Source organism: Orbicella franksi, chromosome 7, assembly GCF_964199315.1.
Source record: "Orbicella franksi chromosome 7, jaOrbFran1.1, whole genome shotgun sequence".
Taxonomy (NCBI): Eukaryota; Metazoa; Cnidaria; class Anthozoa; order Scleractinia; family Merulinidae; genus Orbicella; species Orbicella franksi.
The window spans coordinates 23,076,685-23,103,892 of NC_138151.1; the positions used below are offsets into that span (position 1 = coordinate 23,076,685).

At 41.4% G+C, this 27,208-nt stretch overlaps 3 protein-coding genes and 2 pseudogenes across 8 annotated transcripts in view; 2 read left to right on the forward strand and 3 right to left on the reverse strand.

Annotated features, from left to right (window-relative positions):
- LOC145492241 (uncharacterized) overlaps positions 1 to 27,208 on the forward strand; it is a 629,788-nt gene that overhangs the window by 26,502 nt on the left and 576,078 nt on the right. The window lies entirely within an intron of this gene.
- Positions 6,468 to 7,431, forward strand: LOC145492435 (uncharacterized; annotated as a pseudogene).
- On the reverse strand, positions 16,974 to 19,061 carry LOC145492678 (uncharacterized). Its single transcript, XM_081472085.1, has one exon. The coding sequence runs from the start codon at positions 19,059 to 19,061 to the stop codon at positions 16,974 to 16,976; it is 2,088 nt and encodes a 695-aa protein (XP_081328211.1).
- Positions 19,191 to 19,837, reverse strand: LOC145492466 (uncharacterized). The gene has a single exon (XM_081471916.1). It carries the CDS (start codon positions 19,800 to 19,802, stop codon positions 19,206 to 19,208), a length of 597 nt encoding a protein of 198 aa, XP_081328042.1. The 5' UTR covers positions 19,803 to 19,837; the 3' UTR covers positions 19,191 to 19,205.
- On the reverse strand, positions 24,225 to 26,993 carry LOC145492357 (uncharacterized; annotated as a pseudogene).

Consider the following 27,208-nt stretch of genomic DNA (forward strand, 5'->3'; position numbering starts at 1 on the left):
CATCGAGAATAGCGTTTTTCGTTGTTAGTTTTGTCTTCAGTATTTGGTCCTAATCGTGCTCAAAACTTGAATCTAGTTGTTTACTTCTCCTTGAAGAGCCAACTAATTAGTGTATGAGCGCAAAGCAAAAGACTGCACGCGGTCGTGGACCTTTAATTTCAGCATAAATCTTGGATCTCTTTTCGTTCCTTTTAATTTGGCCAGGCTTCATAACCACTCCCCTCAGAAAACTATGGTGTGAGGGACCTTCGATTAATTTTTGAAATCATTGAACTTGCGGTACATCGAAACTGGGTGACATGCTGAACTTAAGAACACACCTCCAGTAACACTGCCTTTTCAGTGTTCTTCTGTCAGCATATTTCGGTCAAAATCAAGACTGATCGTGAGTTATTCGTGCGACTTTCTACACTTGGCACGCCACAGGGTTTCTATATTTTATCCTGATTAGTTAATTCATTGCATTGTTTCATCCCTTTCCTGTGAATGGTCAGTTGTGACTACTATTCACAAATGCGGTTTGAAAATGACCGCACTTTAAGGCGCTCTTTTGGCTCAGCGACAAATTGTTATCTCTATATCTCATATTGTAAGTACGATGTGGAGTATATCAACACTTTCTAAATGCAAAACTCTGTATAATGCATTTCTAGTTCACTGAATCTAGGTTACCAGCCAATTAACCGTGTTTTAGCGTATATGGAAAATAAGTGCGACGAGTGTTGCTTGGTTAACAAATTTTCGGCGGTGATAGAAAGGTCTCTGAAAAAATGGCTTAAAACAGCAGATTTAGTAAGAATACAGAGATGCAATGCCATAATTTATACTACAAACGCCATAGTAGTTGGTTGCAGGATCTATAGAAACTATACCTGAAGATTTTTTATTGTCAATTCGGACAATACCTATTTGGAATGTCATGCGCCCAAATATTTCACCGGATAAAGTGAAGTTCCATGTCAAATGTACCTCAGAAGAACCGTTTATTACTTGCTGGATCGTTGTTGGAATTTTGCTTTCGCTTGTTCGCAGCGGGCCACGTTGTGGAGGAGGAAGGGTCCATGTAAGGTTACCATCTAAAGTACATATATTTCAAGGAACAGGTGAGCTTTTAAAGTCCCAAGATGTTAAAAATGATGCTTAAGATAAGCACAACCGAGCCACATATGCAAAAGAAGAAGCTATGAAACGTCAGGAAACGTACAATCCCTGACATCGTTAGTTGACAAAATGTTCCAAACTCAAGTAATTTAAACGCATAATTTTTACAATTCCGAAAGCCATATTCACTGGCGTTAATCGATTTTTCCTGAGTCATGCCACTGAGCGCTAGAAAACAACAACGCGGAAATGAAATGTGTCTCCGTCTCAACTCCGTCTCTATGCAGAAGGAACCGCTGCGTTTCCATAGGCCTTTTCGCTCTCTTAGCCTGTGGGGCTTTGACACGAGAAGCGAAGGGCGATCATCATACAGTACCCTAACAGGCGTTGTTTTCTGTTCCTTCTCCCTTTAAAAAATTCTCAGTTTAATAGCCTGCGTAACAAGCGTTCCTGTACTAAAAGTTTTTTCCGCATTGCGTGTTTTATCCGCGCGCAAAATGGACGAAACGAGAGCAAACATATCGAAGAAAATGACAGGGGGTGGGGCTGGAGTGGAGAGTTTGCTCTTGTTCCAGTTTGCGCTCGGCCAAAATGCGGAAAAACCTATGCCGAGCGACCGGCCAGTTATGAGGGCAGCGCGTCTCTGCTTCCCGGATGCTCTGATTCTAGCTTACGTCGGTAGCAGGCTTAAAGCGATGGAGACGGAGAGGGAGCGCGTAAGAAAGGAGGGGCTAAGACTGCTGTCTCAATAACAGTTGTTGCTAACTAAAGGGAAAAAAGACTGTCACTTCCGAGTTGCTGTTTCTAGGTGTTCTTTAGCTTTTTTGTCAGGCACTAGTAATAATCCAGTTGATGAACCTGAAAGGTAAATCATATCGCTATAGTTTTGAATTGGTACTCTAAGTAGGCGCTGTACCGAATTAAATTGACACACTAGGAAAAATCGCCTCTTCATTCCTAGTAGCAAATCAGAAGCCATGCATGGAATTTTTCCTTGAATGGTTTACTGCATAACAACCGTGTGTTACATGTATTACTGGCCAAAATAATGAAAAACTCCTATCAAAACTCCATGGAATTCAAATGAAGAAGTTAGTTTAGATTATACCCAACTTGGTGGCAGACATTTAGACTCATTGACCATTTAGCATTTTGTTTATAACGAACTCATCCTGGATTACTCTTGACAGAAGAAACTTCGTTATTATTGCCGCAGACTCCGTGGCCCTTACTGAAACCCCTAATTAATTTCATCACTGACTCGCTCACCGAGGTGGGATATAATTTCGGTCAAGAAACGATCTCTACCTTCAATACTTCTCGTTGAAACGCTCCTCAGTTGTATTACTCGATAGCATTGTGTATTAGTTTGACGTGGTTTTATTGTTAACACCAAAGCTGGCAACAGAATATGAACGCAATGTTCCTTGACTTGAAGTGACTATTTGATAATTAAATTATAGTTCCTCTTAATAGGTAAAATGAAAATTTCGTTTTGAATAAGGGATTAAGAATCGTTTATCCTGGTCTTTTCAGCAGATATTTAACTTTTATATTCCATTTATCTCCGGCAGTGATTAAAAAAAATACACATCTCTCTTATATTTTCGAGGAAACAAAGGTATCTTGTTGCATACATTGCCGCGGAAAACAAAAGTATCAAGCTACAAACGTTGGCGTGAAAAGTAAAATTGTCACATTTGCTACTTCTTGTATTATCATTTAATTTAGTGACTACCTGTGTGACTACTGTATCAGAGCGGTAAATTGCACCCTGCATTATCTGAGATTGTCTCACTAGTTTAGTGTAGTGAGGTGTTCAGCATTTTGATGATTGTGTTCTGTTCGTATAATAATCTTCACTCTTAACAACCATAGTTGTTTTTTGTCCTCTCTGTAGAGGCTGATCAACGTAAAACTGTACGACAGACAGTTTTATGCAAACCTCGAAGACTTGGTCGTGTAAAGGGAAAAAAGTTGAATTGCGAAAGCTCCACTGTGGTTCAAGCAGCAAATAAACACTGTTTTTACGGAGTAGTATTTTACTAGAAATGGAAAATATACCCATCGAAGTATCTCGATGCTGCTAATTTGCTATACTTGCTAGGTTTGCTACAATGTAGGTTTCGTTTACTCCCAAGCGAGGCGCTATGACATCGTCATATACATATCAAAAACGTCTTGTGACATGCGCCTGTCAATCCACAGTGACAAAAAAGATGGCGGCTGTGCATTTTATCACAATGCCTTGCGAACCTAACACAGTCTATAAGGCGCAAAGAAAGCCAAAGTTTTACACTATTTGTCCCTGTACTAGGGACATTGATTAGCCTAGGTTTAAAGATTTTATAACGTTTCTCTAGGCTTTATGAACGTTGTTACGGTTTTCATGCGCTAAGAACTATGGGTAAATGTACTACGGAGGATTGCTGCACAAAAACGGGATAGACAAGGGATGTGACAAGGGATGTGGAAAAGTTTCTCAGTTGATAAAGTCAAATAATTTCAGCTTAAGTTATACTGGAAAATGATCGTTTGAAAGTCGATGGAAAATTCAGCTCTGGAACCTTTTTTAAATCTTTTCACCACAAGTAAAACGAACACATAAGCAACGTAAACGCGGACAGAAGGAAACAAAAATAGGCGAGGTATACGCGAGCAACATCGCATGCCCTTAGAATATTTACATAGAGGATTTGGTTTTTAATTGTATTTAGTCCATTAATTACGATATCCGTCTGTTTCAATTATTGATATTATCGCGTCATTCACGTTTTACGTTTGTTCTTTTAAAGAAAAGCGGGGGAACAGGGATGACGCAGTGGTGAGTGCCCTCGCTTCCCACCAATGTGGCCCGGGTTCGATTCCTGGACCCGGCGTCATATGTGGGCTGAGTTTGTTGTTGGTTTTCGTCCTTGCTCCGGGAATTTTTCTCCGGGTTCTCCGGTTTTCCTCCCTCCACAAAAATCAACACATCTAAATTCCAATTTGATCTGGAAACAGTGGATGAAGAGCCACTTCGTGGAAATGCTACTGCAAATTTCCATTATTATTATTATTATTATTATTATTATTATTATTACAAGGAATTATTTTCAATGTTCTGAAGGAATTTACCATATGCTGTGTAAAGGCTCAGTATTTCCCAATTTTTAACATACTAAACTTTATTAAATAGCTACTGTTGATGACCGGTATAAATATTAGTTATGCAACGCTTTCGAGTGGTATACCATGGAATAACCCACAAGTCAGCTGAATTTTCCTTGGTATAAACACGAGCGAGCGTGTACACCAAGAAAATAAAGTGGTAAGTGGCGTGGGATGCTCTATGGTATACCATGGGAATCGAAAGCGTTGCATAATTATTTTACACCATGTCATAGAGAATATATGTGATCAACGCAATGGAACATACGCGTGGCGCGCGATTGAAAGGGTGCGTATAGTACCTTTGAAAATAATGAGACGCAAAAATATCAGCATGCTGATTGGCTGAGAACTCGTCTATTAATCCCAAACATTGTAGAAAGTTGAAAATGAGTGCAAAAAGTTGAAATTAAAGTGATTGTTAGGGAAGTCGCGAAAGCACACACACACACAAAAAATGGCGGACAAGTTAGGGGACAGTGACAATGTTTTAATACAAAGTTTGAAGGAGAATGTTATGAGCCGTTGACAAAAACAACTTACAAAGCACAAATAACTGGGTGAAAGTCTGTAAGTCTTGAGCTCCTTGAAAGGGCTAGGACGAAAGTGTTGAAAAGTACGAGCCGGATGCCCTAAACAAAATTCTCGAACAGAATAGTTCGTAAGAAGGACGGGGAAGATTACGAACCAGATAACCTTCGTGTAATGGTTACCGTTACCGATTGATACCTAACAGAGAAATTGCACAAAAACTCCATTATTCGCGACAGAGAGTTTAAAAGCTCGAGGCAAGTTCTTGAGGCGAAAGCCCTGCTGCTACGACAACAGGGCATAGTCAAACGACCAAACAAAGCAAAAAGTCTGAAAACAACCAAGGAAAATGAACTGTGTGAAAAAAAGAAGTTGGAAAGGGAAGTCCGCAAATTCTTGTCCAAAAAGTTTGGTGGCCCTTGACCCGAATTTTGGCCTTCGAGGTTGCCAGGACCACCACAGCATGACAGTCGAAGGTTTCTCCTTTCGATTGGATGAAAACACGGAGTACGTCGAAGAACTCGACCAAAACACGCCAGTCCGCACTATCTGCAAAGCCCAAAAGTTTCCTTCCAAAAATGTTGGCAACTGGAGATGAGAGATGTCCCGTCACAATCTCTCAAGAGTTTCTGTCGCTTCGTCTCCCGGAATATGCACAAGCGGTCCACTTTATCTGTCTTGTGTGCCAACTTCGTCCTCGCAAGTTTCGTACAAACGACATTGAGCTGATGGGAGTGAACAAGCTCAACGACATGATGAAGTCCTTAATTAAAGGAAGGACCCTGGAAGATTCATGGAAAACCTTTTCCAACCACAGTGCCAGGAAAACAGTAGCCGGAGAAGTTGAAAAGAGCAGGCCACCGAATCGAGAAGTCACTGGATGACTATGACGAAGCACATGAAAATGGGCAGCAACAGCTTTGCGACACTATATCAGCCAAACTAGGCAACAACTGTCGTTGAGGATAGAAATCTCGGCAAAATTCCAGCTGAGATCACGGCGTTAAGCTGAAAGCAAACCCTAAAAACTCGTTTGGTTTAAAATGAAAAGTTAGTTGCCATCGCACCACAACAGACACGAGCAGATAGACGAAAGAGACCCGTGTGTATAGTGTGGGTTGGGTCTTTACACGATTGACACAAGCTTGCAATACTACTGGGCAAGCTGATAAGTCACGATATACTAACGTTGCAAACGTACTTTATATTTAATTCGCTATATCGAATGGAATTAATACACTTGCAAGAATCGCCACGTAAACTAAGAAAGGATAATTGCTCTATTGCTAAACAAATTCTATTTCGACACCAGTCCTACTCATTAGTGAGTCACGTGAGATATGTGCGAGTAGCCCGAGCGATCAGTTACGCGCGTACTCCCAGAGCGGTCGGTCGCGTCTTTTGAAGTTCGTTGGTAATGGCGAATACGAACGAGCAAACGCTTTCCACTGAGGCAGTGGACGCCCTCTTAAACGATGACCACGATCCTAAGGAGAAGATTCCAACAACTGCCCGCCAGGATCCCATGTTCAGTATGCTTCAGAACGTCAACAAAGCTATCGGAGCAATCGCAGACTCGATCCTCAACATGAACCAGTTACTCAAGCGGATTCATCCCAGCGACACAGACGATCAACCCGACCCTAAACGGCGAAAATACAGTTCCAAAGACGAAATGAGTGCTTCTTATGGATCAGATGATGATGGAAATGACTAGGACGCGGAACTTCAGGCCCTTTTGGCACTGAAGCCGACAAAACTTCCAAAGATAAACCACGTGCTCCACTCGAGGAAAGCGACGGCGGCAATGACCCATTGTTGTCGGAAATCGCAGAAGATCTTCTCAATGCAGACGAATCAGGTCCGGCTGCTGAGAAACAACTGGCTGACTTTATTAACAACCTGTGGTCTAAGAAATTGCCAGTCTTAAAACTCAGCGAAATATTTACGCCCGGCGAACTGCGAGACTCTCGCAACACCGCGGGTTAATCCCGAAATCTGGGATAAACTGAGCCACCCAGTAAAACAACAGGACCTCAAGTCCAGCGCAATCCAGAAAACGGTTGGTACTGCTGGCGCTGTACTGTGCAAATCCGTTGAGCTGCTCCTAGAAATGAAGAATTTGAAGCAGCCGAAGTCAGACTCTGACAGTCAGAAACTTATAAAATTGAACACAGATGCGGTCGCTCTCCTAGGGCACGCACATGTCGACCTGTCCCACCGCCGTAGGGAGTCGATCAAACCGCATCTAAATAAAGATTATGCGGGCCTGTGTGCTTCGCATGTTCCAGTAACAGCTCTGCTGTTCGGCAACGACCTGCATACCCGGCGAACCAAGCATTTTTTATCGAAAGGTCGTCAGTGGAACTCGAAGCACCCCAGAAGGCCTTCTTCCGATCGCAGGACCAGGGGAAGAAGCAGCAATGATTTCCGCTCACACACTTGATAACTTACAGGTAAATAATCTTTTGTTGTTTGAGACCCATATGAAACCTTATTTTGCCAATAAGGTGCAAAGCTTTAAGGGTGGCCAACTGGTACGTTTCCTTGACAAATGGAAGGAAATAACTTCTGACTTAGAAGTCCTTAATTGTGTTAGGGGTCATTATATTGAATTTTCCACACAGCCCACAAAGAACTTGGGCCTGAAAAAAAAAACATTCAACATCAGTGACTCACTGGTTATAGAAGCTGAAATCCAAAAATTGCTTGACAAAGGTGTCATTGTGCCCACTCAACATGAAAGTGGGGAATATATTTCGCAAATTTTTGTGGCAAATAAAAAAGATGGATCACATCGAATGATCTTAAATTTTAGACGCTTTAACCGGCATGTTGAATACCAACATTTCAAAATGGACTCAATCTGGCCAGCAATTAGGCTTATTACCCCAATTTGCTACATGGCATCCATTGATTTAAAGGAGGCTTACTATTCGGTCCCTATTGCAAAGCCACACCAAACGTACCTCAAATTTGAATGGAACAACATGTTATTTAAGTTTACATGTTTCCCCAATGGTTTGGCTTTCTGTCCCAGAAAATTTACTAAACTAATGAAACCAGTATTTGCCACAATGCGACAGCTTGGTCAGTTGTCTTCAGGTTATATAGATGACTCTTGGTTAATGTGGCCAATCTGGGATGATTGTGCAAAAAATGTTGTTGACACAGTCAAACTATTGGATACTTTGGGTTTTGTAGTACGCCCTGAAAAGTCGGTGTTCATCCCAACTCAAGAGCTGGTATTTCTGGGATTCATTCTAGACTCAGTTTCCATGCTAGTCTACCTTACCCCTGAGAAGGCTCTTAAGCTAAAACAAGCAGCTATTGACCTGTTTAACTACAAAAATTCTACTATTACAGATGTAGCCAAGGTCCTGAGGCTTATAGTGTCAAGTTTCCCTGGCGTTGCCTATGGACCCCCCACTATCGCTATTTAGAACGAGACAAAACCACAGCTCTTAAAACTAGCAAATGGAACTTTGATGCCAAAATGTGTCTATCCAGCCAAGCAAGGGAAGAGCTTAAGTGGTGGATTGACTCAATTGAGTCTGCATCTAACCCGATAACTCGAGGAGATGTAGATATTACCATTACTTCTGATGCCTCGAAACAGGCTTGGGGTGCAGCAACCAGTGATTCTTCAACTGGAGGACTCTGGAAAGCCGAGGAGGCTAAAGAGCACATAAATTTTCTTGAAATGTTGGCTGTGTTGCTTGCCTTAAAATCATTCCGTACCTTGACTCATGGCAAACATGTCAAGGTCATGGTTGATAATACAACCACGGAATCCACCATCAACCAGATGGGTACAAGCCACTCCCCTAAACTAAATAAGCTGACAAAAGATATATGGGATTGGTGTATTGAGCAACATATATGGCTTACTATGGCTCGTATACCAGGGTGTGAAAATGTCGAGGCAGACAAAGAGTCGCGTACATTTAGGAGGTGTACTGAATGGTGCTTAAAGAAAACCCTTTTCACAAATGCTTGCGCCAAGCTCAGTGTTACCCCGAACATCGATCTATTTGCTTTCAGGATCAATTGCCAGATTACACCCTATGTCTCCTATCGAGCAGACCCAGCAGCTTTTGCTATCAATGCTTTTCACATGTCATGGTAGCATCACTTATTTTATGCTTTTCCACCCATTAGTCTGATAACAAGAGTTCTCCAGAAGATTCAAGAAGAGAAAGCAACAGGGCTCCTGGTTGTGCCAAAATGGCCAACCCAACCGTGGTGGCCCAAGTTAATTCAGATGTTAATCCAACTACCAATACAACTTCCAAGGGACAGAGATACTCTGTTTCTACCCAGCAACCCACAGGAACCCCACCCACTTCACAAGAAACTGTGTCTGATTCTATGTCACTTGTCCGGAGATACCTCAATGCCAAAGGCCTTTCGACGACAGCTACCAAAGTCATTGAACAATCCTGTAGGTCAGGCACCAGAAAGCAATATGCTACTTACCTTCAGAAATGGAAGCGCTACTGCAGTTCAAGGGGCATTGATCCTATTTGTCCCTCTGTAGAGGATGGAATCAATTGTCTTGCTGAACTATATGATTCTGGCATAGGATACAGTGTTATCAACAATGCAAGGAGTGCTGTCTCATCCATTGTTACATTGCCTAACAATTCCTCCTTTGGTGCCCACCCATGGTGTGTCGTTTCCTCAAAGGGGTGTTTGAATTGAAGCCTTCCTTACCAAAATACAAGAACATTTGGGATGTCAATACTGTCCTGACGTACTTGTTAAGCCTTCACCCACCTCAGGATTTAACTTTGAAGGATATCACCTACAAAACTACAATGCTTTTAGCCTTGTTGTCTGGGCAGAGATGTCAGACACTGCTTTTGCTATCTGTCAGAGGTATGGTATTGAAGCATGATAGCTGTGTGTTCACTATTCACAAACTTTTGAAGACCTCTCGACCCGGCAAGCATGTGTCAGAATTAACATTCACAGCCTACTCACCAGACAGCCGTTTGTGTCCTATTGTTTGCCTATCTGAATATGTCAAAAGGACGAGTGATCTGCTAGTGAGCTTCCAAAAGCCTTACCAACCAGTTTCAACCGACGCGATTTCTCGATGGCTAAAAACGGTTCTTGCAAAGTCCGGAATAGATACCTCGGTCTTTAAAGGACATAGCACCAGGGTAGCGTCTACATCTGCAGCCTCAGTGTGCAAGGTTCCTTTGTCTACTATCCTGGACAATGCAGGCTGGTCAAATGCCACAACTTTTGGAAAATTCTACAAGAAACCCATTGTCCCAGCAAGTAAAGCTTATGGACAGCTCCTGTTGGAAAACCTCCACACATCGGATTACTACAGTTTTTTCCACTGTAAACCAGTACCTATTATCACATGTTGTTGTGTTTGTTTACTGCCTTCTATTGGCAGATTTCCCCGGATAGGCATCAGTTCATTGTTTACTGCCTTTATTTATGTGTCTCTGTGTACCATAGACTGACAAGCCATATACTGTAGCTGTTTGCACCAATATTTTGGCAATTAAAGCTGTTTCTGTTTATTTTTCCGCTCATGATTGCACGCTTTGAAGTCTTACGTGACTCGCTAGTGAGTAGGACTGGTGTCGAAAAGGAATTTATAAGTTAAACGAGACTTACCTGTAAGTTGAAGTTTGACTGTAATTCTATGAGATACCAGTCACGAACTAGGGAGTCACGTGCCCTACCCCTTCACTGGGTTCTGTAGTTTACTCTTCTACTTATTTTTCCACTCATTATTGTTTGTAATCACTCGCTTTCTTTGAAGACGGATCGCTCGGGCTACTCGCACATATCTCGCGTGACTCCCTAGTTCGTGACTGGTATCTCATAGAATTACAGTCAAACTTCAACTTACAGGTAAGTCTCGTTTAACTTATAAATTTTACTCATGTCACAAGATCTTCATCACGCTGGTAAAAATAGTTATTATTCTAATATAATAAGTATGTCTGAATATTGCAATTTTCCTTGTTTTGATCTTACGTACTTAACTAACGGTAAAATCAAACGTTATGTTGGCCTAATGTAACAAAAGTATATTTTATATTGGCAACATATCATGCAAAACTTTACTAAACTAGAATTTTTCAACACGTTTAAGAACGATTGGACACCCTCCTCTTATTAAGACTTAACAGGCAAACTAAGCGAAAGAAAAGAACTAATGAAATTTAGGATAGACAATCTCAAAGTAAGGATTGAGACTGGTAGATATGATCAAATTCCAATGGTTAACAGACTCTCCCCTATTTGTGAATCTAATCAAATTGAAAACGAATCTCACTTTCTCATATATCCCTTACAAAAATAACCCTATTTTATTTCTATTTTGTGGCTATTAAAATGCTATCACATCTATTTTTGTCCTATTTTATCCTTGCAAATGTCTATTTTATTCCTAGTTTACCAGATGGAGAAAATAGGGCTTCTATTTTATTTGTGTTTTACATTTATTTTAAACCTATTTTTAAGCAAGATAGACAAAGTGGGGTATTTTATTTCTATTTTTTCATAACATCCTGAAAAATAGCCCGTGAAATAGGCTATTTTAATCCTATGTTACTTTCTTAGATCAGTGTTCCTCTATAAAACAGTGATAAAATAGACTGTTTTATCTCTATTTTCCTTTGGGTAGCAAAGGTAATGACTTGCTCCTTTGCAAAATAGACATGAAATAGGCTATAAAAATCCTATTTTTATCTGAGTCAACTTTGACTAATGACAAAATAGCTTTAAAATACACTATTTTAATCCTTTTTATGGGCGTTGGTTTAACCCCTGTCTCTTTCATTGCAAAATAGATATAAAATAGTCTATTTTAATTCTATTTTATCCCAGGCACCCAAACAGTTTTTAGAAATGGCAAGGTGCATGTACGTGTATTTGTGATGAAATATGATATCGTATTTTGTATTATTTGTCAATTCAAGATTCACTAAATTGTTATCGTGTAAATATTAATTTTCAGGCTGCAAAAACTTCAACGATGAATCTACAATTCCATCAGCAATGTTCAAACAACATTATATGGGGGCTTAATGATCATTTAATGAGTTTGATTGTAGAAATCTGGCATTTGAGAAGCTTGAATCAACTGTTTATGTTGACATTCAGTTTTCCTTTAGAAACATACATAACAAAACAGTTAGTTTACCTTTAGGAACACAGAAGGGTGAATGAGAAAGAAATGACAATCACATGCCACATGAGACTTCTTTCATAAACAGTCCCATGCATATGCTTCTCACAAGTAGATATTTTTAACTCTGTAAGCGTAAAATTACTTAGGATAATTATACCCTTCTTCAAATGATGTCTGAACACTTTCCAGCCTGTGTCAGGCCTCTAAATTCAGTAAAAAGCCGCCGAGTTTCTTCTGTGGAATGCATGAACCGCCATCTTGGATTTGAATGTTGATAAGACCCTGGGAACGAGTTTGTTCTAACCCATGATGCAATGCTCTAAGAAAGGCGCGCGTTTCAACGGTCACTGAACGATTGAAAGATTGCTGAAGATGTTTGAAGATGTTTGAAAGCCACAAAATCTGGATCTTTTGGCTCTGCAAGAGATCGTAAGTATTAAGAATCACAAGGCCTCTGGATTAAGACTTGAGATGGTGTTTTTGATGATCAGTACTCCAATGATCTTTACATGTATCATTAAACTCGATCTTGGCCATATACGCTGAAGAGTTTTGGATCTAGCTTTGTCTTTCTTATAGGTCGTTAATTTCTTCTAGTCTATTTCAGCTTTTCTGCACTACAATCATAACTTAAACCAAAAACAATTTAAAGCTTAATTGTCATAGAAGTTGATCTGAAATCGTGTTTCTGTTTTGAGCAGTTGCCTTCAGGGATCAAACAGAACACCACTAATGATCTGATCTTAATCACATGTTGTTGCGTGCTTTTGTTCTAGTTATTGAAGCAGAAAAGCTTGAAGTATAGAATCACTAACAGAACTACATGGTTAAAAAGCTAAGTGAAAAATAGTTCACAAACATGAGTGATTACACTTTCACAGTTATCTCTGTCATAATCTGTTGGACCTCATGGAAAATGCGCTGTATAGTCTTGACTTGAGTGTGAAATTTAGTGCAACTTTGAATTTTAAACAAAGATGTCAGTGTAAGCTTAAATCTGTACGACACATAAAGAAACCCTTCAATTTTAGCAAATAAAATAAATTATGAACAGAAACAAGATGTTCCAGCTGGTCTTTAATCTGGTGTAAGCTCTACTCTTGGATACTGGACAAAAATCTTAGTGATAATTTTTACAAATGTAAACAATTGGAAAGTTAATGTTGATGGTCAGGTCATTGTATTTTCAATTGGTGCTAGCTATTATTTTGTTTCAGTTGCCATTTGCTTCTTAATTTAATGGGCCAAATTTAGTAATGTCACTGTTTTTTTATAATTCTGGACCTTTGACCTGGCTATATATGTACCTGTATCACAGATAATATTGCTATTTTTGCACATTGCCACATTTCATCAATCTCATTGTTCAATGGCTAAATGTGGCTCTCATGTGTTCTATTTTATAGCTATTTTTAACCCTGTTAAAGTGCCACTGAAACTAAATTTTCGTACTCTCTTTTATTAACCCAATTTGTAGTTTCAAACGTGCTTAAAATAATGGTGCACTTTATTTCTGTCAAATCCTAACGGAAAGTGCTTTTTTTAGCTGCTTAAATCGACTTTTTGGAGCAAAACTGTGTCCGGGCTCTGAAACCGAATTTAAGGACCTTGTGACGTCACTGGTTGTATTCACGCAAGAAGCGCTATAGATTCTCTCTTGTTTTCACTTGATTTATTCAAGTCTATTTTTCATATTGTCGATACCTGCTAGTTTTCTACCTTGTAATTTCTGTCCAGTCTTGACAGGAAATACATATCATAAACGTTGGAGGGCGCCAAAGAGTGTAGATTCACCAAAATAAATGCTACAGATAAGAACAGCTCAGTTACGTTTCGAACATCTTGAGTACTCGATTGGAGATTTCGAAGACGAGTGTGGCAACTTTTATATCACGTCCTAAAGCCTAAACACGATATTTCGTCGTCTGTTTTCAGCCTGGTTCTGAAATTTGGATTCTCACGTTTATCTAAGGTCTATTACATAAGGTTCGAATATATCCTCGGCAACTTAACTGCAGTAAAAGCCGTAAGCGCAGCAGCCATCCGCACAATCACGAAGTTATTAACGGTCCACAAGCTTTGAGTCGAGTACTTCTTTGCACACAGAGGGCATCTTTTTATGATACTAATAAGTGAGAGTTCTTGTGGTGGACAAAATGTATCTTTGAAAATTGTGATCCGCAGCAGGGTTTGCTTTATCGCCGCATACGTATCAGTGTAAACAAAGCGGGAATTTCGCTTCTCTTTTACACGTATCTCCCAATTGCAATATTTCACGGTCGATGGATTTGTAATAGGAGAACTTTGAGAACTTTGATGGGGGTCAGCTCGGCTCTCACTACTACAATGGATCGTTGGTTATAACTTCTTTATTTGTCTTCTCAGCACACTCAATGGGTTCGACGTTCAACTGGTTCTGGCTTGGAAATTCTACTCGAGTTCTTTTATGGGGACCAGATACGAACTGTCAATCATCCATCAAAATGTCAGAAAATGTCAAGATTCGTAATCAATTCTTACGCAATGACTTGCGCAGTACGCTTCACACGAAGGTGTTACATCGGGAAGGTTCATCTCTGTGATTACGCAAACATTGTCAAAATCGTCCCTTTTTCCTAAATTTTCACTTACATACTTTAGCTATCTGGCCCCGATAAAACAACGCAAGCAATATAAAAATTACAAGGAATATTTTTACAGAATAACATAAACTAAAGTAACAAGATTGTACCAGAAAAGTCAAACTAAAAGTTATTGCACACGCAATGTTCAAACAACAACTTGTACGAGATTTCGAAGAAGAAAGGGCGTTCCTTTGCTGCTCTAGCTTGTTCCGCCTACTCCATATTTTAATACTAAGTTGTTTACGATATTTCTGGTCAAGAGTTATTCCCAACGAACAAGTTCGCTTTGGCTTCGCTTCGGGAAAAGCATAGCTTTACTTTTGAAAAACACTATCGCTAACAGTACTTCAAGTTCCTAGAGCAAGATACTAAAAAACTATTTGTCATAACTAATTAAATCGATCACGTACAAGGACACTTGGGAAATCAACTCATTGGTTGAACACAAAGACACTATTTACGTTTTCCGATGCGAAGCCAAAAACCCGTGAAATGAACAAAAGGACTTAAAGATGCCGAACGTATTTGGAAAATTAAAAAATCACGCCATCTAAGAACCTATTTCCATATTTTTCAAACCAGTACGTGTTTTTTCGCTGAGAACGTCAATTGAACGTCGATTGTATTGTTTAACAAATTCTCCCTCCTTAGTTTACGCAACTCCGTTTGCGTGGAAAAAAAAAACGCGTTGGGAAGTTAAATTCGTGAGTTGTGCGTCAACTCGATACGTGCTATCACCAAAGCATAAATGACCGCTTTTGTAACTTTAGCGATGAGAACGGCGCAAGGGCGACGCCGTGGTCATCGTAAAGTACCGCTAGGAGGTGATGTATTACTAGAAGCTAAATATAATACAAGAATAAAAAAATTAAGTATACGGATACAAATTATTGCTGCGAAACTGTGCCCAACCTGGCGGCGGAGGTGGTACAGGCGGCTGTTCCCAGCGAAGACGCCACTCTTCGTTCAACTGTTGTTGATTGAAAGTAATATTTCGAAAGTGAAACACGTAATACCCTTCTGGGAGATATGGGGGGACGTCATCGCCGTTAACAGGGACTTGAAACCGCCGACAGTATGGGCAACTGTACGACATGCCTGGAGCCAGTCGAAACCATTGCAGCATACAGTCCTCATGCACAAAGTGTCTACAACACAGAAGTCGTCGTGTGTCGACCTCTGTGTTTTTCTGGCATATAATACAGACGAAAAAGTCTTCTAGACGCCGGTGATCACGTCGGAAATTTCGGTGACTCCGCCGACGCCTTCTAGTACTATTTGCTGACATCGCAGTGGAAACTTATCTGCGTTTTGAACTTAGTAATATGGAAAACAGGGCAGTCACAAAAGCAAAAGGCCGTCTGGTCTCTCCTCTTGTGTCACGGAGGATGGACTCCAAGCTCGACGCGACGAGAAGAGACAGAAGCAACCCTTTGTGTGACTGGCGAGCGGCGTTCGGACTCCGAAGCAAGCCAGCTCTCCCTATTAAGAAGAAAGAATAGAAATGAACTATGATCAATTGAAAGGTATGAACAGTAAATTAACATAAACTACTGAGACATATATGTGGAAGCGACTTCATGCCCCAGCTGATGATACCCAGCGCTATTAAGTTCATTCACTAGGGCGCGTGTGAACGACGAGGGGCGACGCATCTGAGAGGGAACATATAATTGGATTATGGCAAAAATATAACGAGTCTCAATCAGTAAAAACCCACACGAGCGAATGACGGAAGGCAACAGTTGTTGTTGCAAATTACCCTGTGGAGTACCTTCTAGAAAATCAATTAAAAAGTCCAAAACAAAAGAAGAGAATTCATCAGGCAGACAAAGGAGAGCTGATGAATGCTCCGATTTGCAGCAGGCGCAGCGAGAAGAAAAATTTATGCTGTGATTAGCCTGGAAGGCTTCGTAAAAAGAACTTATACATGAAAAGAATGCTGGTGAAATATTACGGGAATAGCCATAGCGCGGGATAGAAATGGTATTGATTTTATTTACTGATTCCAAAATTTGAGGGATCGGTGGCGGTTTGAAGTCCATTCCAGGGATCCCAAATCTACAAGAAGAAAAGAGACAATGGTAGCTATGGTTACCGGTCTGCGAACAATAGCAATATTCGCGCGTGCGTTCTGAAGGAAAAGAAAACATGACCTGTGTCTCGGGAGGTTATGTGAGTGTTTACAGTACCAAAATGCCTGTTTTGTGTCCTCCCGAAACGTTTGGAAAACCCAAAACACGACGAAATCATGCTGGAAGAGGCGCTTGAAAGGTATGTGAGTCGTTTCTAGGCTAAAGCAATAAGTATTCGGCAGAAAAAAAAAATATAACTCGAAAGAAACAAAATGGCGACCATCATAACAAACAAAGAGATCAAAACCATAGGAAATTGAGTTAAATTCATTCGCAACTAGCGTCGCTATTGCGCTGCACAAAAGGTTTTTGACACGTAGTGCAAACTTCGGAAGCGTGTGCTTGTTCATTCTGCGACGAGTGCGAAAACTGAACATCGGCGAGTTCGATTGCAGGCTCTTGAAATTGTGAGTCATTTGGTCGCTTTGAACACTGCTGTTTACGTGAGGCTAGAGTCTTTGGGCGCATAATACAGTGAAATACAGGCGACTTCTGACCATGCATTAATTTACGGCAAAAACAGCAGAAAATAAATATTATCATGCTATTAATAAGGGCAAGTATAAATGCCACGTATGTTAGGATGTCGTTAGTGTGAGTTTCGTTGACTGCATGGAGCTTTGAAATGTCTTGCTTTAGGATGTGAAGTTGAGTTGCTAACTGTCTGTCAAAAAGATGAAATGTTCGGTCCAGTGATTGAAGGGTGGAATTGTGAAACTGTAATGGTGGACTGATATTCAGTGATTTATAATGCAGGTCAAGAATGTCTTTGCTGTGATGTGTCCACGGCACATAATGGAATGTTTGTTTTGTGAACAAAGAGACATGTACTGTAATTCTGTCGGGGCAGGAACCAAAACCCGTTTGTTGTGTAGCAAATGTAACGTCACAAGGAAAATGATAGATCATCAATGGAGAAAGGGGAACAGTATGGGACGACCCATTAGTGGAATTTCGAATTGTTAGTTCACCTTGCTGGGTGGATAAGTAGTATCGTCCACCTAAGTGATGGAAATCGTGCAAGTTAGAACAATCTGGCGCTTTCCTATGAATTCGATTGAATGAAAGTTTAGTCTTGCTATTCCATGGGAGTCCCAACCAAGAAGTATCATTAACCAATTTTAGCATGTTCTGTGGGCACACAAAAGTGGAATCTGAATGGTAACACTTTTGGAGCAAATCAACATGGACAATATACTCTGAACGTGCACAACGTAACAATGCTAACTTTTCCTGTGCAATTGGTCCCTGATAGCAAGTACCAGATAAATTATATTTGAGTGGAAGTAAGTATTCAAGAGTACAAAAGGTCGAGTCTGAGGCGAGTTCTGGAATTGTGAACAAAATGTTAATGTCAATAGATCTAGCAAGTTGGTACTGATAATCAATCAGTGGGTCTAACAATAGTGGAAAACCTGCATCCAATGCATTAACAGTATCTTGTAGGGTGGCAATTTTGCCTAATTGCTGTTTAGTGGCCGTGGAAAGAAAGGATGGCAAACTATCAAAACCAATTAGTTCCTTTTTATGTAATTGGTGAACCTGATGTAATACATCATTAAGTTCAATAAGGCGAAGCAATGTTGAAAATGACCTAGTAACTTCCAGTGAAAATTTAGATAGAAATTGTATAAAAACATTAAAATGACAATCTTCTGTAGAGGAAAACTCGCGCAATTTAGAGGCCCAAAGACCAAATGTGGAATCAACAGTACGTAATGCAGAAGTAAGTCCTGCGACCTTACTGGTGAGTTTGTCAGTGAATCGAGCTAAATACACTACTTTGCCATTAACGGTACGAATCATATGAGACATAAGACCCATGCTATTCAGAAATTGTTCCAAAACACTCTCCAAACCAGCAATGTCAGTGTGGTCACATGAACCTGAAAATTTTTCATAAAAGTACCTTGGAATGCCTGCTAGACCGGCTGTACATGCCCATGGCTGCGATCGTTTTGTACGCCGCAGAGGTTGTAACCAAAGTCTTTCCTGTGGGGAAATGTTACTACAATGCTGGAGGGCCCATGATTTACATAACCGAAGTGATTTCTTATAACCATAAGGACAATTCATAGTAGCTGAAAAGCCGGTAGAATACTGATAAAAACGACGGAGGTATGAATCACATTCAATTAAGGAAGTGAAACCATGTGCTGAAAACAGTCGTTGTGTGGCTTTTTGAACTGTGCGTAATTGGAGCAGCAAACTTTTCAAAAACTTGATTTGTTCTGGTGCACAGGAGTCATTAACAGTGAAGTCCTTTCCAATAGTAGGGGTACGTAAGTCAACATACAGATTAAATAACTTGGTGTCTTGGTAGAAAACAACTGCTTGTGGGTTATAGGAGATCATGAGAGCATCAGGATAATAATTTATATGTTTACCATGTGCGTCGTAATTAGGGATATCATCAGCTTGTTGAGAATTACTTTGTGCAGTTACTATATTACATTGAATACTAACCAAAAATAAAATATGGCCATGAAAAGCACTAATCTACTTATTCTTATTGTGGAATTGTTCCAAAAGTCGTGCATCCAAAATATTTTCCTCCGGTTCCCATGTACTTTGAGAGGCAGGGTAACCAACCCATTTGACCAGATACTGTACTTTGCCATTCTTGTGTCGGCTTCGAAGGATACGTTCTGCTGCATAGACATCCGGTTCAGCCAGAGAATCTGGGGAGTCAACAGGAGTACTGTTAGAATCGTCGTTGGCTTCCGGTGCTTGATCAGAATTGGTGGGTACTAGTGGTGTACTGTTATCTTGTGTAAAACTGTCATCAGGCAATTCAGATGCTAGAAGGAAAGGTTTATTAGCTGGATCATCAGTGGGTGGCTGAATGGGCCTATCTGAAGGGTCGTAAAAGGGTTTCATGCGGTTAGCATGGACAGTTGTTGCAATCATGCGATTGTCACAAGTACGAAGCTGGTAATGAACTGGTGACAGTATTCGACAAATACGGTAAGGGCCATGCCATTTGTACAGTAATTTCTTTGAAAGACCCTTCTTTCCCTTGGGGGTGTAAACCCAGACACGTTGACCTAGTTGAAAGGAAGCATCCTTAGCCTTCTTATCATATTGAGCTTTCATTAACTGCTAAGAGCGTTGAATATTACATCGAGCTATTGATTGGGCCGTTTCCACTTGCTGTACTATTCTGTTCCGGTGTTCCACAATGGAGGAAGAGACTTCTGTTGGTGGTAACAAACTCACATCTGGAGGGAGGCGAGGTTCCCTACCATAAAGCAAGTAGAATGGGCTGTCTCCAGTTGAAACACATGGGGACACTCTGTAAGCGAAGAGAATAGATGGAATAAAGAAGTCCCAATCTTTCTGATTGGAGCTTACAAACATGGAAATGGATTCGGCAATCGTGTTGTTCATTCTCTCTACCATTCCATCCGTGGCCGGGTGATAAGAACTGGTGTTGATTTTCTTGGTATTCATTAGTTGACAGACCTCTTTGATCAAGGTACTAAGGAAATTACTTCCTCTGTCAGATAACAGAGTTCTTGGTGCACTATGGCGACAAAGAATTTCATCAACTAAAAGACGGGCAATGGTGGGAGCGTCTATGGAAGGTACCGGAAAGGCTTCACACCATCGTGTAAGAGCATCACAAAAAACAACAACATACCGGTTACCCCGTGTAGACTCTGGCAGAGGACCCAAACAGTCAACCGCCAAACGATCAAAAGCACCCTCTACTGGAATAGGCATCAATGGGGCCTTATGGCGATTACGAGGTGTCTTTCGCATGGAGCAGTCGGCACAGCTGCGGGTCCAATGTTGAATATCACTAAACATGTTCCGCCAGTAGTACCGAGTACGCAATTTCTCATACGTCTTGGTAGTACCAAAGTGTCCTGCGGTTGGATCGTCATGGCCCCAAGTCAGAATCTCATATCGGAGAGAAGCTGGGATGACCAACTGTTGGTAAGTAGTCTTGCGTCATGACCCAGTTGGGGTCCATAAGTGGAAAAGAAGACCATCTGGGCTTAAGAAATAATCGTCCACCATGAGTAACAAGGATCGTGCAGAAGCATTGTCACCAGGCAATGTAGCCGTCTCAAGGTAAGAGATTAGGTCGGCCAAATCGCGGTCGTGTCGTTGCAAGTCGCGAATTCTGGGCGTCTGCACACCTGGGACATCATAAGCAGAGATTTCAGGCGGCACCAACTGGTATGGGCGTCGGGATAAAGCATCTGCATTGGCATGGTTAACACCTGGTCGGTGTCGAATCTCAAAATCGTGTTGTTGGACCAAAAGAGACCATCGCGCCAGACGTCCAGTTGGATCTGTGATGTTCATCAGCCACTTGAGAGAATGGTGATCAGTATGGAGAACAAACTTACGGCCATGGAGATACGGTTCAAACTTTTTGATACCAAAAATTACTGCTAAAGCTTCTCTCTCTGTGGTACTGTACTTACGCTCTGCAGAATTAAAATCACGGCCAGCATAGGCAATAGCTACCTCCTTACCATTTTGGATTTGACCTAAAGTAGCACCAATACCCTCATTACTTGCGTCCACATACAAATAAAAAATTTCTGAAAAATCTTGGAAAGCAAGAATTGGTGCAGAAATCAGTGCTGCCTTTAATGCCTGAAATGCCTCTTCACATTGGGCGGTCCAAACAAATTTGTGATCCTTGCGAAGCAATTGATTTAAAGGCGCTGCTATTTTGGCAAAATCTTTGACAAAGCGACGATAATAATTTGCAAGTCCTAAGAATGAACGCACTGTTTTGACATTATGAGGACGAGGAAAGTCCTTAACTGCTGAAATTTTATCTTCGTCTGGAGCAATTCCTTCTGATGAGACTACATGTCCCAAATAATGAACCTTGTTACATGCAAATTTACACTTAGATGGTTTCAGTTTAAGATTTGCATGCCTAAGCCTGTCAAAAACTTGTCGCAAATGATTGAGATGCTCAGGAAAAGTTTTCGAATAAACCAAAATGTCATCTAAGTAAATTAAACAGATTTTATAAGTTAAGTTGCGCAAAACACATTCCATGAGCCTTTGATAAGTCGCGGGCGCATTGGAGAGACCGAATGGAGTCACGAGAAATTCGTAGAGGCCACCATAGGTAATAAAGGCGGTGTGTTCCCTCGAGTCTGGGTGAACCTCGACTTGCCAGTAGCCGCTCGTTAAATCCATTGTTGAAAAACAACGGGTATTGCTGAGTGCATCCAATGTGTCGTCAATGCGAGGCAGAGGGTAAGAATCCTTTCGTGTGACTGCGTTCAAACGACGAAAATCGACGCAAAAACGATCAGTATTGTCCTTTTTCTTGACCAGGACAACGGGCGATGCCCATGGGCTGACGCTGGGCTGTATGATTCCTCTGTTTAGCATATCTGTCACATGCTCTTCAATGATGCCACGCTGGTGCTCAGAGACTCTGTATGGGCGTTGCCGTATTGGAGGACTGTCCCCAGTATCAATGTGATGTTGGACCAGTCCTGTCCTACCCAGCTCGTCTGGTGACAGTGCGAAAATGTCGCGATATTCAGCAACCAACGACCTCAGCTGGGCTTGCTCGCCTTCCGTAAGCGTTGAATCTGAAAGGTCCAGTGGAACAGTGTTGTCATCTGCTGACGCAGTGGAGACATCTGGGGAGACGTCCTCAGTGGTAATGACAGACATGGAAGCATCAGACCTAGTAAAAGTTCCCATTGTTGAGCAGCGATAAACTGTGACAGGAGAGTTGGTAGGGTTAAGAACTCGAAAAGGAAATGTATTAGTCTCCCCCAGGCTTACCAGTTGAGCTGCACCGCAGACATGATATCTTTCCGCCAGTTTCGGATTTGGCTCAAGGAGTCCTGTACTTCCCATCGGTAAACTTACCTTTGCATAGACAGGAATAATACTCTCTGACAAAGGGGGTAAGATGTAAGTGGCATAAGAGTGCACTGTCACTGCGTCAAAGTGAAGGGATTGTTCTGCAGGTAGAGATGACTTGAGGGAACCCAGTGAAATAGGGGTATTTCCCGATAGGGTCAAGACACGAGCCTGCATATCAATAACGGAGTTGAAATGCATAAGGAAATCTCTACCCAAAACAACTGGATATGTCAAGCGATCAATAACGGAAACTGAAAATGAGTAAGGGATGTTATTGATCTCAAAAGTCAGGGTAGCTTTGCCCAGAATGGGGAGTTGCTCGCCACTGACTGTACGAATAGAAGGAAGTTCAGACGCAGTAAGTGGAGGCGATGTTGATAGGGTGGTAAAGAAAACACTGCTTACCGCGAAGATCGATGCTCCAGTATCCACCAACATCGGTGTCGATCGTCCCAGTAGTATTCCATGGACATAGAGGCTATCTGATGGAAGGGTAAACTCGTCATCTGCACTATGAACAGCAGCCAGACTGTTAGGTTGCGGTGATTGTGGAGGTGTCAACCAGACACAATGCTGTTCATCTGTGAGCAAATCGTCCGCAGTGGGTGGTGCCATTGGAAGAGATGATGTAGCCATGTTGTCTGTAGCAACCACACGAGAGGGCATATCTGTCTGGTCAAGGCCTTGGAAACCAGAGAGACATGATCTTAGCGACGAGGGATCTGGGGTTGACAGCATGGTCTCGGCATTCAGTGAGCGCTCAATGGGGATGGTATCCGAAACCAAAGCCATAGCCAGCTGATCATCGTAGCACCTAGCGCGTGATTGTTCTCCTACTACTGCATCATAGGATGGTGGATTAATTGTTGTATGGTCTGGGTAACTAACGTCAAACTTATTATCCGATAGTTTATGTACATCCTGGGCACGATTACGAGAGCTACTCTCCTGCCGGCAATTGGAGAGTGTTTGCTCAGAGTCAAACAACCCAGAATGAGAAGACGGGTCATGATTACTACCCATGGTCTCCTTAAGTGCACTGGAAACTTCATCAGTGGTAAATTGGTAATCGTCTGCATGCATATTAGTAACATTGGCATTGGTAATTCCTTCAATGCTTATGTCGGTACATTCTTCCACGTGGGTATTATTACTGGTATAGGTAGGGGGGTTACAATTATCATCCATGTTCCTATTAAAATATTGTTGTGTTTCATCAAGAACACACTCCATATCAGTGTGACTTATCTCCATCGGAAACCAATTTGGACCATTACATTGTGTATCAATTGGCTCCGAAATCGTATGATCTAATGTTTGATCTGGAAACTTTTGTTCCAAAGAACTATCGGTATAAATATCAAGAGATTCACACTCTGAAAAAGAAATGAGATCGGCCGAGGTCTCATTTGAATTTGGACGAGTGGGAAAACTTCCACTTGAATACTGTCCAGACAATTCAGTACATGAGTATACTTTTTGTGAAACTTCTGAATCCGAAATTGCATTGAAACTAACGTCATTATTGTCATCAGATGAAAAATGAGAAGTACTATTTTGATCAACCAATTGTGAACACAACTCACTTGATGACTGTTGAGAAACAGTATCCTGATCAAGCGAATTTTCATATGGGTTGATGTCTCCTAGTGAATTAAGGGAATTGCTACTTTGATCAGATAAAATCTGTGAAAAGTTAACTTGAAAGGCTGAATTCGGAGTATTTACATTCTGATCAACTTCAGCTGAATATGTACATAAATTATAGTCAGAGTTATGAGAACCACTTTGTTGATCAACTGTATCTATTTTACATGAATATGTACATAAATGCTCCGGGGTGGCTCTTGCTGGCTGCGAGTCGGTTCCAACAAGAGCCTCTAGGCGTTTCCCTGTGGGTTAGCCGAGCGAAAGGGAGGATTACCCCCTGTAGGTGGGCGAGACGGGCCATTGGTATTAGTTCAGGGCAACCTAGTGTCCCGGTTACGCTGTCGGCAGGTGCGCCAGGTATGCCCCACCCGGTTACAAAAACTGCAGATGGGGTCCCCTTCTACACTGCGAAAATTTCTCCCATAAGAGCGATAATCAGGGCGTCGAGGGTTCTGATAACGACGCAAATCATTCTCCAAACGAGCAACCTGCCGCTGCAACTGTTCGACCTGCCTTTGAGATGAGGATTGCCAATTAGAGGGTGGATATTGTCGTGGTCCCCCCTGGGGAGCGTCATAGGCAGCTACTCCATTCGTAGGCTGCATGCGCCGCTGCTGTTGTTACAACTGCTTGATTTGCTTAGATATCATTTCAAACCGCGTATCCTGTACCTCTGTTGGTGGGTTACTTATGGCAGCAATAGATGGGGGCTTAGGACTCTCAGTTAATTTATCAGATATACGAGTTAGCAATGCGGTTACTTGATGTAATGAAGAATTATTGCTATCTGACAAACCCTGACGCTGATTAATAGTATGTTTCATGCGAGCAAATGACTCAGCCTCCTGCAATGTTTTGGGCTGCTGTAGCGCAACATAAGCTTGCAAATCGCTTTGAAGGCGTTCGATAAAATAGCGCATAGAATCAGCATCTGACAGTCCTAGTCGCTTGCAATGACGAGTAATATCTGTGGCGTAGGTATCTAGCGATTCATTGGGGCGCTGCTTTCGAGTGCCTAACTGTTGTGAAAGGATCCACTTATGTGGACCCGAAGAAAATCGTTCTTTAAACGCCTTTTTTAACGCAGGAAGGTCCGCCTTAATTGGCTCATCTAACGTAAGAAACCAGCTGCCTGCAATACCTCGTAAATATAATGGAAACGCTTGTAGTTGTAATTGGTCAGTCCAATTGTTAATGAGCGCTATGCGTTCGTAAAAATCCAGCCATTGACTGGCATCCTCGTCCGTGCTGCCCGAAAAATAATCTGGTTTTAAACCGAGCTTATTGGACCTTTTTCCCGTTTCAATGTGTTCCTCAAGGGACTCGCGTAAAGACGTGAGTTTGAAGTGAAGTGAAGTGAAGTGAAGTGACCAAACCATTAAACATATCCGCTAGTTCCTTCTTATCTTTTTCATTCATTTCTGGACGTTGCTTTGTGGGACCCTATCGAGCAGGTACAATTAGCAGTTTTAGAAGAAGTTTTGGATTGCGAGCGTGTTAATGCCGTACTAGGTTGCGGGTCTAAGGACATCCACAGCTGGGGCAAACAAATCGCTAGTCATAGATTTAAGTAAAAAAACGCGAAACTAAGTAAAAAAAACTAGAGCTAAGATAAGTGAATTAAACGACGGAGAACTAAAACTAGGTGAAAATGTTCAGTTCATAAAGGCAATGGCGAGGTAAATTGTTCAGTGAATGGAGCATCTTACTTGTTTCCTGTTCGCAGTCCTGTTTCTTCTTGCCATCCTTTTCGTCAGTCCTGTGTCTTGCTAGTCTTTTCGTCAATCCTGATTCTTCTTGCTTGTGTTTTCTTCTGATAGGTACCAGAGATGTTATCCGGAGCGTCACAGCCTCAACTCTTGGATGGCTGACAAAACAGTTATATGTAACAGTACAGTTAGTAAAAGACCACTTACACAACCCTGGCGAAGGTGGTGTTTCACGTAAGGAGTTGGTGGTGGCTTTATTTTACCACGTACGGCTTTAAGGACGTACGGAGACCACGTACAGTTTGAGGACGTCAGGAAACCACGTACGGCTTTGAGGACGTGAAGAAACCACGTACGGTTTTGAGGACGTCAGGAAATCACGTACGGCTTTGAGGACGTCAGGAACCCACGTGCAGTGGCCAAGCGTCGGCGGCCGAAATCGACCCGGTTCTACCACCAGTTTGTAATAGGAGAACTTTGAGAACTTTGATGGGGGTCAGCTCGGCTCTCACTACTACAGTGGATCGTTGGTTATAACTTCTTTATTTGTCTTCTCAGCACACTCAATGGGTTCGACGTTCAACTGGTTCTGGCTTGGAAATTCTACTCGAGTTCTTTTATGGGGACCAGATACGAACTGTCAATCATCCATCAAAATGTCAGAAAATGTCAAGATTCGTAATCAATTCTTACGCAATGACTTGCGCAGTACGCTTCACACGAAGGTGTTACATCGGGAAGGTTCATCTCTGTGATTACGCAAACATTGTCAAAATCGTCCCTTTTTCCTAAATTTTCACTTACATACTTTAGCTATCTGGCCCCGATAAAACAACGCAAGCAATATAAAAATTACAAGGAATATTTTTACAGAATAACATAAACTAAAGTAACAAGATTGTACCAGAAAAGTCAAACTAAAAGTTATTGCACACGCAATGTTCAAACAACAACTTGTACGAGATTTCGAAGAAGAAAGGGCGTTCCTTTGCTGCTCTAGCTTGTTCCGCCTACTCCATATTTTAATACTAAGTTGTTTACGATATTTCTGGTCGATGGTCCCTGTACAAACAAGGCACTAAAGGACAATTGCCTTTACAACTAACACCTTGTATACAATAACCTTATTCAACTTTGAACTACAAGATACTTATTACTTTTAAATAACAAGAGTTATTCCCAACGAACAAGTTCGCTTTGGCTTCGCTTCGGGAAAAGCATAGCTTTACTTTTGAAAAACACTATCGCTAACAGTACTTCAAGTTCCTAGAGCAAGATACT

Bases quoted from the DNA above. Each gene is read 5' to 3' on its own strand.
- LOC145492678 (XM_081472085.1), bottom strand. From the start codon at position 19,061: ATGATCTCCTATAACCCACAAGCAGTTGTTTTCTACCAAGACACCAAG.
- LOC145492466 (XM_081471916.1), bottom strand. From the start codon at position 19,802: ATGAAAGCTCAATATGATAAGAAGGCTAAGGATGCTTCCTTTCAACTA.